Source organism: Platalea leucorodia (genome assembly GCF_965183815.1).
Source record: "Platalea leucorodia genome assembly, chromosome: W".
NCBI lineage: Eukaryota > Metazoa > Chordata > Aves > Pelecaniformes > Threskiornithidae > Platalea > Platalea leucorodia.
Genome location: NC_138859.1, coordinates 61,027 through 79,358, shown reverse-complemented (window position 1 = coordinate 79,358; position 18,332 = coordinate 61,027). Strand labels below are relative to the sequence as shown.

The 18,332-nt window shown below is 54.2% G+C and overlaps 1 protein-coding gene across 6 annotated transcripts in view; it reads left to right on the top strand.

Annotated features, from left to right (window-relative positions):
- LOC309601871 (2-oxoglutarate dehydrogenase complex component E1) overlaps positions 1 to 18,332 on the top strand; it is a 35,865-nt gene that overhangs the window by 960 nt on the left and 16,573 nt on the right. For 2 of the 6 annotated variants that reach the window (XM_082335099.1, XM_082335096.1), the window contains exons 2-4: positions 2,399 to 2,647; positions 9,485 to 9,673; positions 14,556 to 14,658. In XM_082335099.1, coding sequence (XP_082191225.1) covers positions 2,426 to 2,647; positions 9,485 to 9,673; positions 14,556 to 14,658 — 514 coding nt within the window. In that variant the 5' untranslated portion in view covers positions 2,399 to 2,425. Of the gene's footprint in view, positions 1 to 350; positions 530 to 2,398; positions 2,648 to 9,484; positions 9,674 to 14,335; positions 14,457 to 14,555; positions 14,659 to 18,332 lie in introns of those variants that run through there. The other 4 variants (XM_082335100.1, XM_082335098.1, XM_082335097.1 and 1 more) reach the window with 3 other exon arrangements.

Sequence of the window (18,332 nt, the reverse complement as noted above, 5' to 3'; positions counted from 1 at the left end):
CTCGCGGTGAAATTTTGGTTGTGATCCGGCTGTTGCCACAAGGGCCCAGCTGACGAGCCCAGGCTGCCTCTCCTTAACCCTCCCCAGCTGTAACTCTGTGGGTGAACCTTGTGTTCATGTGTCACCCCTATATCGGTTATCTCGGGCTTGGTTCCCTATGTCCTCCTGGTCATCGTGCGCTATTTTGATTTACCTCGGAGACATCCCTGCTCCGAGCTCGCCCCAGTCTGCGGCACAGCACAGGCTCCTGCGCCTTTGGGAAGCCAACCCTTTCTGCGAGAGGCCCTCAAAGACCGCCTGGTTCTGCTCCTTTTGGGTCAAAGCCTGGCATTAACCCCGCTGTTTTCCAGAGAGGTCACCAGGACACTGCTGAGTGGCAGCACCGAAACCAGACACCAAAGCTGGAGACACCGCTGATACTTTCGTCCGAAAGCTTTTTCCCTGCCGCGTGCGTGCCCGTGCGCCGACACCCAAATCAGTTGTCTCTCTAAAATATCTCTGTGTGTTTTGCTGCTTAAATCTGAGGAGGGTAAGCAAGGAAAAGATCTAGTGCTGCCATGCTGGCTGTCCTGCACCTGCCTGCCGTTTCTTGCCTGTTACGGTCCTGGTTTGACTGTGGGCAGAAGTGAGCGAGCAGGGTGGAAGGGATGAGTGGTCTTCCCTTTTTCCCTTGGGTAAATCTGTAAAACACTTGGGCTGAATTAGAGCGATCCCAGGTCTTCCTCAGGCTCTTTGGTCCAAAATCTTGTGATTTGAGGCAGGAAGCGTAGCCGCTGCCGTGCTGAGTAGCCAGAACTAGATTCAGCAAGGCAAATCTGGAAGCCTGGCTGACGAAATGCCGGTAATGAAGGTGTAATTTTTTTCCCCAGTCTGCTGTGAAACTTCATTTTGATCTGGTGAACGCACGATAGCTGCTTTGACATTTGGCTGCTGCTCGTTAAACTGGTCGGGGATGTGGAAGCCGGCCAGTTGGGTCACATCCAGCCTCAGGTCCTGCCTCTTGCAGGAGGAGCTGGGTGGAAAGGGCAGCTCCAAGAACTGTCTCGGGGTGCCAGCGCTCCCCCCGAGATGATCTGGCTCCAGCGCCGTCCCTTGGGCTGTGGCTGTTGGTCGGATGCGCATAACGAGGAGCGTGGTTAACCGCGGGCCTCCCTGGACCTGTGGGGCTGCACCCCACCAAGAGCTGCAAGGTGGAGGTTGCTGGGGGACCTTGGAGAGGCCCTGTGCTGGCTCCGGGTTGCTTGTCTGGTCTCTCTGGACAGGGAGAGCCCCGCTCTGGGTCTTTTGACTGCGTCAGCCTTCTTGAGTCTGAGCTTTTAAGGAGAGGCAATGAAGCGGTCTATCCTGGAGCCCACGTCCCAAGTGCTTTGCACCACTGTACCTCTGCTTTGCAAGGGGTCTGCCCTGTAGACGGTTCCTTCCCATCTTTATCCTGGTGCATGTGACACAAACTGGCAAGAAGAAAACCTCGGCCAAGCAGAGTGGTCACGGGGTGAGTAACGCAGTAAAAATCAAAGCCGAGGCCTTCTGCGTGGGAGAGAGACCGATGGAAAAAGCTTCCACACTGGGTCAGTGCGATGAGAGTTGTCCTCCTGCGGCTTGCGCAGGCCTGGGGGAGCGTGCCCCACCAGACTGGATCGGCTCAACATGAAGGAAAACGTGACGTTCAGCATTAAAATCCAGCTGGTAACAAATTTTTTCCAGCACCCTTCTGGGCACGGCGCTTTAAAGTGCTTTTCTATAAACTCGTATGACCGGCCGTGTCGCAGCAAATGGGAGGTTGAAGGGCCAAAGTGTCCAGTTCCTGCTGGAATCTGAGTTTCATAGAGAGGATTTTCCTGTTTAAAACAAAAAGAGGATTCTCGGAGGAAGAATCAGAAAATCAGAAGAAATCGAAGAATACTTTATGGATTTATTGTTGGAAAAGGAGTCGATGTTGTTGGCTAGGACCTAAAGAAGAAGGCACTGGGGGAGCCTGATACCTTGTGCTGTTAATCCGGGCTGCGTTTCACCATCAGACATGCCTTATTTTGTACAGAGGTGCCGATATAAAAAGGTGCAGGTGGCTTTGACGTGCAGCGGCTCGTTTGAGGCTGGCGTCGGGTACCCCACTGAACAAATCTGCCTTTCACTGTCGTGCCACGGGAGATGCCGGTGCCGTGCTGGCAGGGACGGGGGAGGCGGACCCGTCTGCGCCGAGCATCTTGAGCAAAAACTGTATTTCCCAAGCTGTCGGGGATTTGGCTGTGGGACGGGGTGGAGGGATTGATCTGAATTAAAAACTGATCCTAAGCTCAATTCTCCATGCTCAGGGCTGACGGGGGACGGAGCGGGGCGGCCTCTGCTCTGCACTCTCCTGCAATAATTTCTAACCCACTTTTCCCTTCTCTCCCGACAGGAACGTGCGTGAGGCGACAGGACAAACATGCTTAACTTAAGGACTTGTGCGGCAAAGCTGAGGCCGTTGACGGCCTCGCAGACTGTAAAGACAATTTCCCAACACAGGCCGGCAACACCCAGGACGTTTCAACAGATCAGGTGCTACAGTGCACCGGTGGCTGCCGAGCCTTTTTTGAGTGGGACTAGTTCAAACTACGTGGAGGAAATGTATTATGCTTGGCTGGAAAATCCCAAAAGTGTACATAAGGTAAGGAGCAACCTTGCCAGGATATCGCCTTCGCTTCTCTCTGTGTGTGTCTGAGCAGTGGGTTCAGGTAAGTGCACACGTCCCAGGGAGGATTCAGCTGGAGGGGCCGGATGATTTGGATGGTCCTTCTGCCTCGCTTTGCCCAAAAGAAACGTCAGCGATTCCTTGAGCAAGAGCCAAGAGGAGTTTCTCTGTTCAAGAGGGAACACCGTGGGCTTGTGGGACACAGGCAGCATCCTGGATCACAAGTGGATACAAGGAATGCCTTCTCCTGGGAATCCACCTTTATTGAGCTTCCAATGCTTTATTTTTTCCAGCTCTGATGGCTCATCAGGAGGGTTTATTATGGGGGGCAGGATGGGGGGGGAGGCAGGGAGGATATTCTCCACATCTTGACTGGTTTCCTTTTTGCTTCAGGTGGTGTAACATGTTGGGGTAGACGGGCTGTAGCTAAGTTTGACTCTGAGCTTGTGTGCATAAAGCCAGGCTGCTGATCTGCAGCCTGGGGAGGGGGACTGGGTCTGGTGGCCAGAGGAATTCCCACCAGCTGCTCCCAAACTTAAAACTGGGAAAGCAACTCAGCTGTGGGCAGTATGTGCAGAGGTCTGTCTTGATCTGAATTACTGAAGCTCCTCCAGCGAGGAGAAGGCCAGCTGCTGAACACAGAGTCCAGCAGGTGAGGGCTCAGCTGGGAAGAGGATTTCTGAAACCCGCCTGCATTTTTCCCCATCCCCAGTGTTTCACAAGGAAAATGTCCCTCTAGTGACTAAGGCTCAGCATTACCCAGGGGGTTTTAAAGACAGTTTCATACGTGTCCTGCTGTAGAGCAGGGATTTTCTTTATTCAGTAGCACATGAGCAGTCTGCAAACCAGGACGTGGTGGTTAAATGAGCAGCCAAGGGTGAGTAAGGAATCTCATGCCCCAACGCTTGCATCAGCGTTGAGTGTGTTTTCAATGGCACCGATCCTACGCATCCAGAATGCACTGTAGGGCGCTCTAAAGGTCTTAAGGTAGGATCAAAGCCGGATTTTCACAAACAATGTTGACTTTATGCTTCTTCCGAGGCAAACGGGTGGCTGAGCCAAGCAATACAGACTCAGACAGCACAAAGTTTGTTGCTTTGGGTTGTGCCCTTTGTCAAATACCGACTTGAAAGCTACCCAAGCAGACGCATGTGCCGCAGCCCAGTCCTTCAGAGGCAGGATATTGAATGAAAAGCCATGAATCTAAATGCTGTAGGCTAATTTATAAATGAGTGTGGGTTACACCACGCTTGTCCCAGTGACAGGCACAGTTGTGTCTTTGGCAAAGAGCCTTCGCGGTTTGATACCAGCTCTTTGATCTACAGACCCCGCTCGGTCTTGAATGTCTCTCTGAGCAGATGTGAGAGTAAACATCAAGACTAACCGGGGCAGCTGGCTGGGGAGCGTATTTGGGCCCCGAGGCCAGACCTCTGGATCTCCGCTGGTCTTGCCTCATCTTTAATGTAGCCCCTGTAGCTTCATCAGCTCATCTCTAGGTAGGCAGTGCATGCAGTGCTGTACAGGAGTCCTCATGCACGCTCAGGTGAAGAAATTGGAGGAGAATTTACGTTGGAAGGAGCCTCTGGAGCCTCTGCCCCAGCATGGCCAGCTTGGAGGTGGCATCCACCTTGGAGGTGGCATCCAGCTTCACAGCTCGACCAGGTCACCTGGGGCCTCGTGCGGCCAAGTTTTGAGCGCCTACAAGGGTGGAGCTCCAACCAACTCTCCAGGCCCTCAGTCCAACGCTTATGGTGAAGTGTGTATTGGTCACCCCTGGAAATCAGTGTCCCTTGAAGTACTTTTCAGTGCTTAGAGAGCAGTGCAGGAGGTGACATAAGATTTTGACTCCAGTGCAGCTGGGAGTGGTTTATGGCAGTAGGAAAATCAGTGTGAAATGAAACGGGGTCTTATTGCCAGGAAGCTAACCTGATGTTAGTAATGTAAAAAGCAAGTCTTACAGACTGCTTTTTAACCAAAATCAAGCTGGTGTCCTGCTTGGCAGAAAGAAGGTTGGACCAGGGGGGTTGGACTAGGTGATCTTTGAAGGTCCCTTCTAACCCAAACTGTTCCGTGATCCTATGAAATCCAGGTCCCAGAACTTTTGGTGGGGTTGATACCTGAGGTTTGGCGTGGACTTTGCTGTTGCTCCCTGACACACTTGACCCTCCTACTTGACTCATCTCTTCTGGGTGGATCCCACCTCGTTCCAGTGACCCCTTTACCAAGATCCCTTCCCAGCTCCCTGCTTTGCCCCTTTCTTCTCTGCGCACTTTTTCATGGCTCACCCTGTCCCCGCTGGGGCACTGAGCCGCTGCGGCGGGATCGGGGTTGCGGCTGTCCCTGCTCTCGGCTCGCGAGCGGTCCCCGTCAGCCTGCGTCCCCTCCCAGCGTGTCACCCTTGTCCCTGATAAGCGTTGGCCTCCGTCCTGTTAGACACAGGGTCAGATCCGAGGATGGAGTTCCCGAAAACAGCCAGGCTGTCACACGGACCTGGCTGCGGCTTATCTGTTCCCTGCACAGAGCAGAGACCGGCTGCGCGTCGCCGTGCTGCTTTTTGTTGGTGAGGGCAAGGCCTTCAGCCAGGGAAGAGCTGGGGTTTCTTTGCTTTTGTCGCCAGAAACCTACGAGAACTCCAGCTGGCACCGCCGTCCCGGCTGAGCAGAGTGAACTCACTTCCTCCATGCAGGCACTGGTGGTTTAAACCGCATAAAATACTTAAGTGTTTGTTTAGAGTAAGGAAGACTTGGGGGGGGGGGGGAAAAGGCTATTTTAGGCTTTTTTTCTGCCTGCAGTCCTTCAGTTGAACTCCAGTTTCTGAGGCTGATGAGCAAATAAGAGCAGAGCTGGGGAAAGAGGAGGCGAGGGCGCGGGGGGTCGGTGCAGGTGGGCTGCCGCGGGGTCCATGCTGCTCGCTCCTGGGACCGCTTCCCCGGGGAGCAGGGACGCCCTCCTCCTGCCCCCGCGGGGCCGAGCGGCTCTTTGCCAACTCGGGTACGGTGCTGGCTGCTGGCGATGCTCGGCACAGCCTGTGCCTTCTCCCCAGGACCCCGAGCAACTTGCTTGCTTCAGGGCAGGTGGCCGGAGAGCTTTGATTGCAGGTAGATGATACCTGCAGTCCTACGTCTGTGACAAGCCTTCCTAAACAGCAGCCCCTTGTTCAGGTTGAACTGGTGTAAAGGGACATGGCTCTCCCCGTAGGTACGTACATCAAACAGTCTTTAACATGGACTTCTTAATATGCCAGTGTTTTCATTTTTATCTTGAAAGTGGTTATATGCCCACAACGCGTGTAGACCGCGCTGTGTAACCCCAGCTTCGCTGGCACGATGGCAGGAACCCGCAGTCTTCAGCGAGGCCGCAGCCCCATGCCTGGCCCTGGGAGGTGCCCTCGGCTGCGCCCTTTGCTCGCAAACAGGGGCCCAGGCTGGATTTGGTAGGAGTCTCGCTTGAGGGTTTGAAATGCTTGGGTTTCATCCCCCATCTTCAAAAGCGAGCACCCCTGAGAACTGAAGGTCCTTGTTTATGTTGGTAAGGGACAAGGCGATGTGCAGAGCACGACAGATCGATCGCTGCTTGACCCCCTGCTCTCAGCAGAGGTTACCCGCCATAAATTTGGTTCCAGCTTCTCCTCTTCCAGCCTTAAGCTCTGCCTGTACCTCCTCCCTGCTGAGGCAGGAGGTGCTGCGTGGCTTGCCCGCCATGCGGAGCAGGTCTGGTGGGTGCTTTCTGTCCCCTGGAGTCTGCAGCAGGAGAAGGAGCAGGGACACAGCTGGAGGTAGAGGCCACGTCTCCCTCGTGCACCTCCCAGCCCGTTTTGAGGTGCCCTGCGGTGGGTGGGAGACGTCACCCCTCTCCCCTTGCCCTGCGTGCCTGACCTCCGAGCTGGCGTTGTGGCGGAGGCTGGGACCCACAGCCTTCTCCAGGAACAGAGTCTGAGAAACAAAGTGAAAGATGCTGGTTTCACCTGATGAGCTGTTTTTGGGGTTGTTCTCAACTGAGAAGCCTGCGGTGAGCTCCGCTCTCAGAGCTGAGCTCAAAATCCCTCTAAAGCCTGAACTATCCGGGCTAGCTGCGGTCAGCTGGCTCTCCCATCCTGCTTTGCCGGCACAAGAGCAGTGGCACAGGGGAGCGCCAGGAAAGCTGGTCTGGGCTAACGCCTCGTGCCGTGGCCGTGGTGGGATGCGTGGCTGTGGGACGGTCACAGCAGGGACCGGGGGTTGAGAGCATGTAGTGTGCCGAGACGCGGGGGCTGCCTGTGCGGTTAGGAGCGGGGAGATGCCGGCTTTGAGCCCTCCTGGTAAAAATGAGGTGAATCTGAGCTCGCTTATACCCTATATATATATATATATATATATATAAAAAATACCCTGTATATATAGGGTATAGGAGCTGGAGGAGTGCTCGCAGGGCTGCCATGGGCACGGCGAGGGTCGGAGGGGAATAACCTGATGAGCTTTATTACTGCCATTGCCTTCTGTAAGTGCTGGATTAAGGCAAAGTCCTTCCCGCGATAAAGCAGGATAACGCTGATGGGGCTGTTCAGCCTCTCCCACGGGATACGTGAGCTCCAGAGGCACCTCCATGGGTCACCAGAAACCCCCAGGGTGGCCCTCGAATTTGAAACCACGTCAGCAACTTGAAGGCTGATGTTTTGATAGCGCTTATCAGGGCCACAGCCTTCAGCGGGGGCAAAGCCGGCAGCCAGGCAGCCTGAAATACTCTGTAATTATGTTGGGCAATAAAGCATTTAGCGAAAGTGCCTGAGCTGACCGAGCTGGTGCCGCACCTTGTTTGGAGAGCTTAAAATGAACTTTTGCTTTCAAAACAGAAGCAAATTGCATCTCCAAGAGGTTAATATTGTTGAATGTCAGCAGGGAGGGGGTCCTAAAGGCAGCACCTCTGCGTGCTGGCTCTGTCCCTGTCTCCCCAGCACTGCTGCCAGCCCCCTCCCTGGGCTAGCAGATGCTCCCTTTCTCTTGCCTGTCTTTATTTTCCAGTACATTAAACAACCTTAAACCATGGAGCAAAGCGGCCAGCCGGATTCCTCCCCATCCCAGGGGCACAGAGCCCATCCTGGGGTGCTTGTCCGTCCCGCTCGCCAGAGCCGACGGCCTCTGGGGCACCCGTGGGCCCTGTGAGCTGGGCAAGGGAAGGGGCTTGGGCTGCTCTCGCCAGTGGCCAGGAGTAAGGATCGTACAAAAACCAGCTCTCCCTCTTTCCCTACTGAAATTTCCTTTAGCAGACAGCAATCAGAATGGGGTCGGGTATTTTCTGTCTTTGGCCTCCCCCACCTTGAGGGAGCTATTGTTTATCAGTTACGGTGCCAAATTGTTCCAGATTTTATTTATGTTCCTTCAGCGTGACCTGTTTCTAAATTTAATCACCTTGCGTAGCCGTGTGATGGGGCGTCTGGGTAAATCCGGGCTGGAAATAGCTTCCTGGGGCATGTGATGGGCGCTGCAGCCGGAGGAGCTCCAGGGAAGGGGGAGAGCTGGTGCTCCTCTGAGAAAGGTCAGCATTTCAGTCCCCTCCGCCCTGCTACCAGGGTGCAAAAGCTGCTTTTTCTGCCCCAAACCACCACTGGAGCTGCTCTTACAGCTCTTTTCAACTTGGTTTAAGCATGCTGGGGCTGGCTGGGCAGCACTTCGCCCGTCTCTGCGTCACCGAGGCTGGGTTTGATGCTCTCTGCAGACAGGAGGTTCAGGGGTGTGCAGGGGGCTGAGCGCTGGGCTCTTGCTCCTGGTCGGTGGAGAGGCCCTTGGGCTGAATCCAGCGTGGAAATCCGACAGGGTTTGTTTGCTCTAGCTGGCGTCTCAGGTGCGTGCAGGCACGCGGACGCTGCTCCACCTTGCCCTCGTCCTTTGCTACCGCTCAGTGGCAGGCGGGAAGCGGGCAGGGGTGGGAGCATGAAGGGAGGACGTGGCTTGGGCTTTGCTTGGCTGGTCTCTCCCCTTCCCCAGGTCCGTTGCTGCCTCTCCAAGTAGACAGATTAACTTGGGTTTGGCCTGCCTGGGGCACTTCTGGGCTCTTCAGGCAGTGCTGGATATGTACCACAAAGTTACACCAAGTCTGTCCAGAGCTTTTTTTGGGGGAGTTGCTTTGTTTTCTTAACACCTAGAAATGCCCATCTGCGGAGGGGAACAGGAGCGATACCTGTCTCGCTAAGGGCACGGGAGAGCTGGCACAGCAGTATCTACATAACGCTGGCATCGGTGTCACTGAAAGGATAGGGAAAAATTGAAGAGGGGACAGAAAAAGAAAAAAAGCCGTTGCTGGTTGAGGGCTGGACGTCATGGCTTACACTGGGGCTTGGGTCTCAGGGCATTTAGGCGACGGAAAAGAGGAAGAGGTGTATTTGATTACAGGGCAAAAATATTTTTCAGAAAATATTGGGGTATTTAGAGGGCATTCTCCTGCCCTGGAGAGAAGGAAACAAGAGCCTGAAGCCCAGGCTGGGGCTCATTGCTCAGGGTAGTGGTTTCGAGAGCCGAGCCAGGTGAGGGCTGTCACCCGTGTCCTGTCCTGAGCGCTGCTGCCGAGGGAGGGGGGGCTTTGGAGACGGTCTCATGCCAAAAGAAACAATCTAGATGGATGGGAAGTGACTGGAATAGTGGGAGAGCTTTAGTGCTCTCCTGTCCAAGGCAGGTAGGTGCCTTCGGCAGCGGCTGCATGGAGCTGGGGCGCAGGGTGGGAGGCAGCTCTGCCCCCGGGGGTTTTACTGCTCGCTGTGGCGATAGAGTTGAGACCCCAGCGAGGAGGTGTTTTGGTCGGCAGGTAATGACCCTGTCGCCTCTTTTCTTTTCCTTTTCCTAGTCATGGGACATCTTCTTTCGCAATGCCAATGCCGGAGCTGCTCCGGGCACCGCCTACCAAAGCCCCCCTCCACTGACTACCAGCCTTTCCACGCTGTCCCAAGCCCAGTTCCTGGTTCAAGCGCAGCCCAATGTAGATAAACTGGTGGAGGACCATCTCGCAGTGCAATCTCTCATCAGGGCATATCAGGTAAGGAGACGGGCTTTGCGCCGAGGAGGAGCGTGTCCTCCATAGAGGGGCATGTGGTGGCCAGGGTGGGCTGGGGTCAGTGCGGTCGATGGACGTGTTTTGCATGGAAAGCATGCAGGATGCGTGCTGGGCTGCCTGGTTTCTAACAGGAGCTGCTGATGTGTTGGGGCAGAAGCTCAGCTGGTGTTTTGTTGGACAATAGGAAGATTAAAGCTATTGTCACCCAAACAGAGCCACTACGGTGGCAGGGAGGGGGAGGTCTTTTCCACACGCAGTGGTTTGCTGGCTTCTGGAATGATGCTTCTGTGCTGTGGGCTCCTGCCACACTCAGCAGTGGCATAGGACACCCCCCCCGCTTCCTCCATGTTGCTGAGACAACTTCTGAGGTCCTAAAATAAAAGTTCAGGAAACATTTCCTTATGATTTGCAACGGGGAAGAGGGCGGTGGTGCCGCTGGGCTGCAACTCAGACCGATGCTGCCGAAGTCAGCCTTTTGGGAGAAACAAGTTTTGAGCAGGAAGGAAACATCCTCTGGCTAGGGGATGGCCAGCCAATATTTTAACTGGAGAGAACATTTAAATGAGTTTCTACATCTGTGTCATCCTTTCACCTTTGGTTGCACTCTGGTTTGTCAAGTGTGGAGGCTTTAACTGGGTGTGGTGAGAAGTTCACAAACCCAGCTGCTGTGGAGGTGTGACGGTGGTCTTCTCACTTATTCCTGCAAAGAAGCACCTGCTGCAGGTCGTGTTCCTGCTCAGGTATGGGGAAAATCCAATGTACAAGGCCACAGGGTAAGGCAAAAACTGCAGCACTGGCAAGTCCAAAGGTCTGCCCAGCCTTGGCCTTGCTCTCTGGCTTGAAGAAAGCGGCCCTGCCCTGCCCGCCTCCGCAGCCGAGGTGCCAACGTCAACACTGGGGCACTGCCCTGCTTTTCTTTGAGAACGTGGAAGGTGGGATGTGTTTACGTGTTTGTGAGGACCTGCGTCTTCCCTTGTGGCTGATTTCCTGGGAGGTGAATGCCCTGCCAGATCTCTCCAGCTCGGTCGGATCCTGGCGAGTTGTTTCCAAAGGCTGCGCAGCTCTCACTGGTGGAACAAGCAGGCAGATGCCAAGTTCAAACAAGCGGTGACTGATGTAGTTGGAAGATGCAGCTCCAAGTCAGCAATTTGAACACAAAATCCGTAACCTCTTCTGCATTCCTGTCACTTCCTCAGTCTCCGAATGGCAGCGCCGGGAGGTGATTGCTCTTGGAGGTATTTTTCTAAGATGTCTGCAGTGAGGAATCCACCTCCCTTCCTACCCTGGTATCATGGTAGGGCTGTAGCTGCAGTGGGGTGTCCAGGTAAGGAAGTTCAGCACAGTGTATGGATGTACAAAAGAGTAGGAAGGTAGGAGGAAAGCCTGCCTGTGATGGGTAACCTACTTAAAACACCAGGCAATTAATTTCTTAATTGGATCGGGCTGGATTGTCCCTGTAGTTATAGGTGAGCAGTGATCCTGCTCTGCTGCGGCATCAGCAATGACTTCTTAATTGTAGCTGTGCTTGCATATCCAAGTCATTATTTCCTTTTGAATCACAGAATGCTTTGGATTGGAAGGGACCTTAAAGTTCATCTGGTTCCAACACCCCTGCCATGGGCAGGGACACCTTCCGCTAGACCAGATTGCTCAAAGCCCCATCCAGCCTGGCCTTGATCCACAACTTCACTGGGCAGCCTGTTCCAGTGCCTCACCACCCTCACATCGTCCTTATATCCAGTCTGAATCTCCCCTCTTTCAGTTTGAAACTATCACCCCTTGTCCGATCACTACAGGCCGAACTAAAAAGTCTGTCCGCATCTTTCTTACAAGCCCTCTTTAAGTATTGAAATGCTGCAATAAGATCTTCCCAGAGCCTTCTCTTCTCCAGGCTGAGCACCCCCAGCTCTCAGCCTGTCCTCACAGCAGAGCTGTTCCAGCCTCTGATCATTTCTGTGCCCTCCTCTGGCCCCGCTCCCACAGCTCCATGTCCTTCCCGTGCTGAGGACCCCCGAGCTGGACGCAGGGCTCCAGGGGGTCTCCCCAGAGCGGGGCAGAGGGGCAGAATCCCCTCCCTTGGCCACGCTTCTTTTGATGCAGCCCAGGACATGTTTGACTTTCTGGGCTGCAAGCCCACATTGCTGGGTCATGTCCAGTTTTTCATCCACGAATACCCTGAAGTCCTTCTCCGTAGGGCTGCTCTGAATCCAGTCATTGCCCAGCCTGTAGCCATGTTTGGGATTGCCCTGACCCAGGTGCAGGACCTTGCACTTGGCCTCATTGAACTTCATGAGGTTCGCACGGGCCCGCCTCTCCAGCCTGTCACGGTCCCTCTGGATGCCATCCTGTCTCTCTAGAGCATCAGCCACACCACTCAGCTTGGGGGCTTCTGCAGATTTGCTGAGGGTGCACTCAATCCCACTGTCCGTGTCTCCAATAAAGACGTTAAATAATACTGGTCCCAGTGCGTACCGCTGCGGGGCACTACTTGTCGCTGTTCTCCATGCGGACATCGAGTCGTTGACCGCAACTCTTTGAGTGCGACCATCCAGCCAGTTCCTCATCCACTGAGTGATCCACCCGTCAAATCCATGTCTCTTCATTTTAGAGACAAGGATGTCGTGCAGGACGGTATCAAAAGCTTTGCCCAAGTCCAGGTAGATGCCATCAGTCTCTCTTCCCTTATCCACCGACACTGTAGATTTTCCTGAGTCTACTTTTTACCTGTCCTGTACCCTTCAAGATTGAGAATTTGACCAGGGTATGATCGCTGCACCCCAGGCTACCTCCAGTCTTGACCTCTCCCATAAGTTCTTCCACCCTAGTGAGCAACAGGTCGAGCAGTGCCTCTCCTCTGGTCGGGCTCTCCATCATCTCTACTAGAAAGCTGACCTCAACGCACTCCAGCAGTCTCCTGGCCTGCTCGCAGTTAGCTCTGCCGCTTTTCCAGCAGATGTCTGGGTGGTTGAGGTCCCCTATCAGGGTCAGAGCCTGCGAGTGTGATGCTTCCTGCAAGTATCTGCTGTGGTCGTCTTTTGCGTTGGGGGAAAAATTCTGCCTGGCTTTCATTGCACGTGGAGAATAACAAGCAGCATGGCTCCTGTGGGGGAAAAGACCTTCTCCTTGCTCCCGCACTGACTTGAGGATTTGCTGCATACCTGCAAATGGCTGAGTTGACGTCAAAGTGACTGGGTGCCTGCAGCTCAAAGCCGCTTGCCGGACAAAGTGGCCTCCTGGTCCCAGTGAGAGCATCTTGGCCATGGGGAACAGCATGGTGAGCTTGCGTCCTGCCGATGGCTAAACGATGGGCTAGCCCCAGCGCTTTGCTGCAAGACGGACGAGCAAATAGTTACCAGACAAAGCTGGCCCAGAAGAAGAGCTTTCTGTGTGGCCACCACTGCTCAGGCACGTCGTCATCTGGCCCTGCAGAGAGCCGTGGGGGGGATCGGTGCTTTCTTAGCAGTTTGCCTTAACGTCGATGGCTGATTTCAGCCTCTTTGGCTGGTAAAACCACAAAAATCCTTTCTTAAAATCCTCTTGGGATGCTCTGAATAGGAATGCTTTTCTGGTAAATAAGGTCAGATCAGTATGCGTGGTTTGTACAAGAGGTTTAGTAATCCCCTCGTATACGAGTGACTTCTCTAACTGGTAACAGATTGGATGGCCCGGAGCGCTGTTTTCACAGCGCAAGGGCGGCTCCGCGCCCCGGACCACGGCAGTAGGGTTTCCTGCCCCGCTCCCAGCGGCGCTGAGCCTGAAGAGCAGGAGCTGTCACGAAATAAACTGTGGCTTGCCAGTTGGAGAGTGCTGGCCACTGAGATGAATTGAGTTTGCCCAGCGAGATGTGGTGGGGTCCGTCTGCGGGCACCTTCTCCTCTGAAGGCAAAAAGCAAAACTCCTCGTTACCTCTCGTTATTCTCTGTGGCTCCCAATGCGGATTCAGACCCAGCATGGTGACTCCTGGCCTGACCGCTGCCACCGGGAGCCGTCAGGGCTCTCGTGGTGCCAAAGCTCTTTGGTATTTCCGCACCTGCCCCTTCCCAGAAGAGCAACGTGAGTGCTCCGAGTCCTGCTGCAGGCTCCTCTCTCCAAAAGGATGCTGACCTCTAACAGCCCAGACAGGCAGATGTTCCTCAGACACGTTCCTTTGCCTTTCAGGAGCTACTGCTGCTGGTGGCAACGCTTGGTTTTGCTGCCACGTTGGCAGGAGAGCACCCAGATCTGCCAAAATCTGGAAAATTGCCTCTTTGTTTGCTATGATGCTTAAGTGGAAACCATCGGTGTGGAGTTATTGCATCTGTAGAGAGGAGGTGCTCGGGTTGGACACCAGGCAAGTGGTGGGAGACCCTCGGACCTCAGTTCTGGAAGGTCTCTGCTGTGCAGGAGATGGCCTTCCCCCGCCCGCCCCACCGGAGCCTGGCCTCAGGCTGGTGGCACTCACACCTACGTGCTGGAGCTGAATGTAAACCCGACTTCTCCAGGCTTTAGGTGCAGCCAGAAATTGGGGTGGCTCTGCAGAAAACGTAAAGAGGGAAACTGTGCATAACTTTTTTTTTTCTTTTTCTTCTTTTTTTTTTTTTTTTTTTTAAGGAATGTCTCTTCAATTAACTTGTTTTAATGACTAACCTGTGTTGTTGTTTCCAGGTCAGGGGTCATCACATTGCAAAGCTTGATCCTCTCGGCATTAGTTGTGTAAATTTTGATGATGCGCCAGTAACTGTTTCTCCAAACGTCGGTGAGAATTACTCTGCAAATTAATTCTAATGTAATTTAACTTTTTTACCCCTCCCCTCTTTTGTTTTTCTCCCTTTCCCCTCTCCCTCTTGGTACCTGTTCTCCTTTCCATTCCTGGCCCATTTCATAGATTCGAGGGCATCATGTAGCACAACTCGACCCACTGGGCATCTTGGATGCAGATCTGGACTCCTCCCTTCCAGCCGATATTATCACATCCACAGACAAACTGGGTGAGGGCTTTGAGAGCAGTTAGTGCTGCATTGCTTGAGCTCCTCTCTCTTTCACAGCTTTGTAGGTAGATCGCTGCACCAGTAAGGGGGGAAAGGTCTTAAGTTTCCTTAGTAATGATCACTCTAAATTTATAGTCGACCGGCTGCCGTGGAGCAGTTCTGCCCCCCTCCGGCTGTCACGGCAAATGGGTCTTGTGCCAAAACCCTATTGCTCAGCTCATGTTTCTCCTCCAACCGGTGTCAATTAATTATGTCATTGAACTCGCTCATCCGGGGGTGGAAGCAATTGCATCTCCTGGAAGTGCAAAGCAGAGAGGTTTTGTGTTGGTGAGAGCTGAAGGTCTGGTCCCTCGGCTCCTCTTGCTGCTCTGGGGGCCCCGAGAGCTGGGGGGAGTGGGCTGGCTTTGTCTCTGCAGGGCTGAGAAGCGCTTCTTGGTGCGCCCCTGCGACGATGCCCTGCCCTCCTTCGCTCCCGGCTTGCTGCAGCATCTCTAAATCCCTTAATTGCCCCCTTTTTCCAAGACTGACCTATGAGGCCCTGCCGGTGATCATAACAAGGAAGCTTTGGGATGTGTTCCCATCCAAGTAGAGAGGTGGAAATCCCAACGCCTTCGAGCGAAAGATGCATGAGTGTTGCACAGAAGCGAGCGTGATGCTTAGGACTTGAAATCCTAATCTGAAAGTGCTTAAACTCAGCACCTCTTAACGTGCTTTAGATTTGATCTCTGTAGTACGCTGCCATTCTTCTAGCTAGAGCGAGGTCGCGGCGCTGAGCTCTTTCACTTTGCTGGTGCTTTCCAAGGGTCGTTACCCTGGCGCTACGAGCGCTCGGGAGGCATGCTTCTAACTTAGAGTAGAGCAGCAGCAATGATTACTAACCTCGCACAACCGAAACAGCCGATCAGAGTGTACGGTGCATGTAAATGATCTTGATTCCTTGTTCAGCTGCCAGCACAGGGACACCAGCCCTGGACCTGCTGGACCTTCATACAGGATTCCCTGTACTGGGAATGGTAGGGAAGGATTAGGTGTTGGTTGTCCCAGCTCACGGGATGATGGGGAAGCTGCTTCATCCCGAGGTCTGGACTTCGGATGCGCTTGTCTAGAGGACCAAGCCCTGGCTGTGCTGCGGGAGCCAGCCAGCCCTGGGTTGGAGCAAGCCCTGTGCCTGGGAGGTTTTGATGGAAGAGGTGGGGAGACGATGGCCGTGAACCCAGGCGCAGGAGAGGACACAAGTGCTCGTAGTTGGCACTGTGAGGGGAGCAGGGAAACTTTTTTAGGTGACTTTGAAGGCACTCCCAGTGGCTGGGGAGAGGAAAGGGTGAGGAAAGCCTTCTCTAGCTCAGGGGTTTTGGCCTCTGCTGTGGGCGCTACGGTCGTTCTGAAGCAGAGCAGCAGAGAGCCCTGAAGCCCTGTGCCTGGTGGACGTGTTTCCCGTTTGAGAGGAGAGCAGGCTCTGCACGAAACCCAGAGCCGGCCAGCTGCGCGTGGTTGCAGTGACAGCCCTCCCTCACGAGAAAAGGGAGCCGGGTGTAGGGAGCAGCGTTACTGTGCTGCTCGGTAACTCGTAGACTCACAAAGTGGTTTGGGTTGGAAGGGACCTTCAAAGGTCACCTCGTCCAACCCCCTGCCGTGGGCAGGGACACCTTCCACTGGATCAGGTTGCTCAAAGCCCCGTCCAACCTGGCCTTGAACGCTTCCAGGGATGGGGCATCCACAGCTTCTCTGGGCAACCTGGCCCAGTGTCTCACCACCCACAGCATAAAAAACCCCTTCCTTATGTGCAATCTAACCCTACCCTCTTTCAGTTTAAAATCCTCACCCCTTGTCCTGTCTCTATGGGCCCTGGTAAAAAGTCTCTCTCTGTCTTTCTCATAAGCCCCCTTTATATACCGAAAAGCCACTGTAAGGTCCCCCTGGAGCCTTCTCTTCTCCAGGCTGAACACCCCCAGCTCTCTCAGCCTTTCTTCTCAGGAGACCTGTTCTAGCCCTGGGATCATTTTTGTGGCCTCCTCTGGACCTGCTCCAACAGGTCCATGGCCATCTCGCGCTGGGGACCCCAGAGCTGGACGCAGTGCTCCAGGGGGGTCTCACGGGACCCAAGTAGAGGGGCAGAATCCCCTCCCTTGACCTGCTGGCTTCGCTTCTTTGGATGCAGCCCAGGAGACACTTGGCTTTCTGGGCTGCGAGCACACATCAATGGCTCTTGTCCAATTTGTCACCTGCCAGCATCCCCAAGTCCTTCTCTGCAGGGCTGCTCTCCATCCATCCTTCCCCCCCAGTCTGTGATGGGACTGGGGATTGCCCTGACCCTTGCACTTGACCTTCTTGAACTTAATGAACTTAGAATCATAGAATCGTTAAGGTTGGAAAAGACCCTTAAGATCATCAAGTGCAACCGTTAACCCAGCACTGCCAAGGCCACCACTAAACCATGTCCCTAAGCACCACATCTACCCGTCTTTTAAATACCTCTAGGGATGGGGACTCAGCCCCTGCCCTGGGCAGCCTGTGCCAGGGCCTGACAGCCCTTTCGGTGAAGAAGTTTTTCCTAACATCCAACCCAAACCTGCCCTGGCGCAGCTTGAGGCCGTTCCCTCTCGTCCCATCGCTTGTTCCTGGGGAGAAGAGACCGACCCCCCCGGCTCCAGCCTCCTTTCAGGCCGTTGCAGAGCACGATGAGGGCTCCCCTCAGCCTCCTCTTCTCCAGGCTGAGCACCCCCAGCTCCCCCAGCCGCTCCTCATAAGACTTGTTCTCTAGACCCTAGAACTTCACGCAGGCCCTCCCCTCCAGCCTGTCCAGGTCTCTGGATGCCATCCTTTCCCTCCGGCATATCAACTGCACCACTCCGCTTGGTGTCCCCTGCAGCCTGGCTGAGGGTGCACTCGATCCCTCTATCCGTGCCATCGATGAAGATATTAAACCGTTTAGGTCCTTTGGTCCCAGTACGGACTCTTGAGGGATGCTGCTCCTTACTGGTTTCCGCTTGGACATTGAACTTAAGGAGCTGCTTCAATGGGGAAGGTCAGTTCAGGGGGTTTTTCTTCTGCTTTGGCTGCGTGGTTCCTCTGAAGCAAGGTGTGCTCCAGCAGCGCCCTTGCTTCGGAGGCAGAAGAGCCCAAGAGCCCTAAGCGGTCCGAGAAGAGGTCCTCCCTTGGAGCCCCAGCTGCAGAGCTGAGCTGACAGCATCATCACAGCTGGAACAGAATCTGGGTAAAGCCGTATAAGCTCCATTTTTCCTGCTCCCCCAGGGTGAGTGGTCACGAGCCCAGCAGCGTGACCCAGCCCGGCTCGCTGCAGTGGAAAATGTTCAGGCATAGCTGGTCTGTAGGCATCGGCTGGAAGAGAATCTCAGCCCACGATCTCCATGTCTGAGCCAGGCGTGAAGTTTTAATTTCTGTTTCTTTGGGCTTTCATACTAAAATATCTGCCATTGTGGTTCCTGGTGTTGATTTAATTACCAGGAATCCATGAATTTGTAGGAAATAACGAGTCCTGGGAACAAGCTATGCTGGTATCAGCCACCAGCTCATGCTGAGGTTGTGTCCCACGGTAGGACCCCAGACTCAAATGGCAGTCTCTAATCAAAGGAGGCTTTATTATCTTGCTGTAAGTATTATTTATACTGAATAGAGTTTCCCCTGGTATCCTCATCCTGGAAAACCTCATCTGG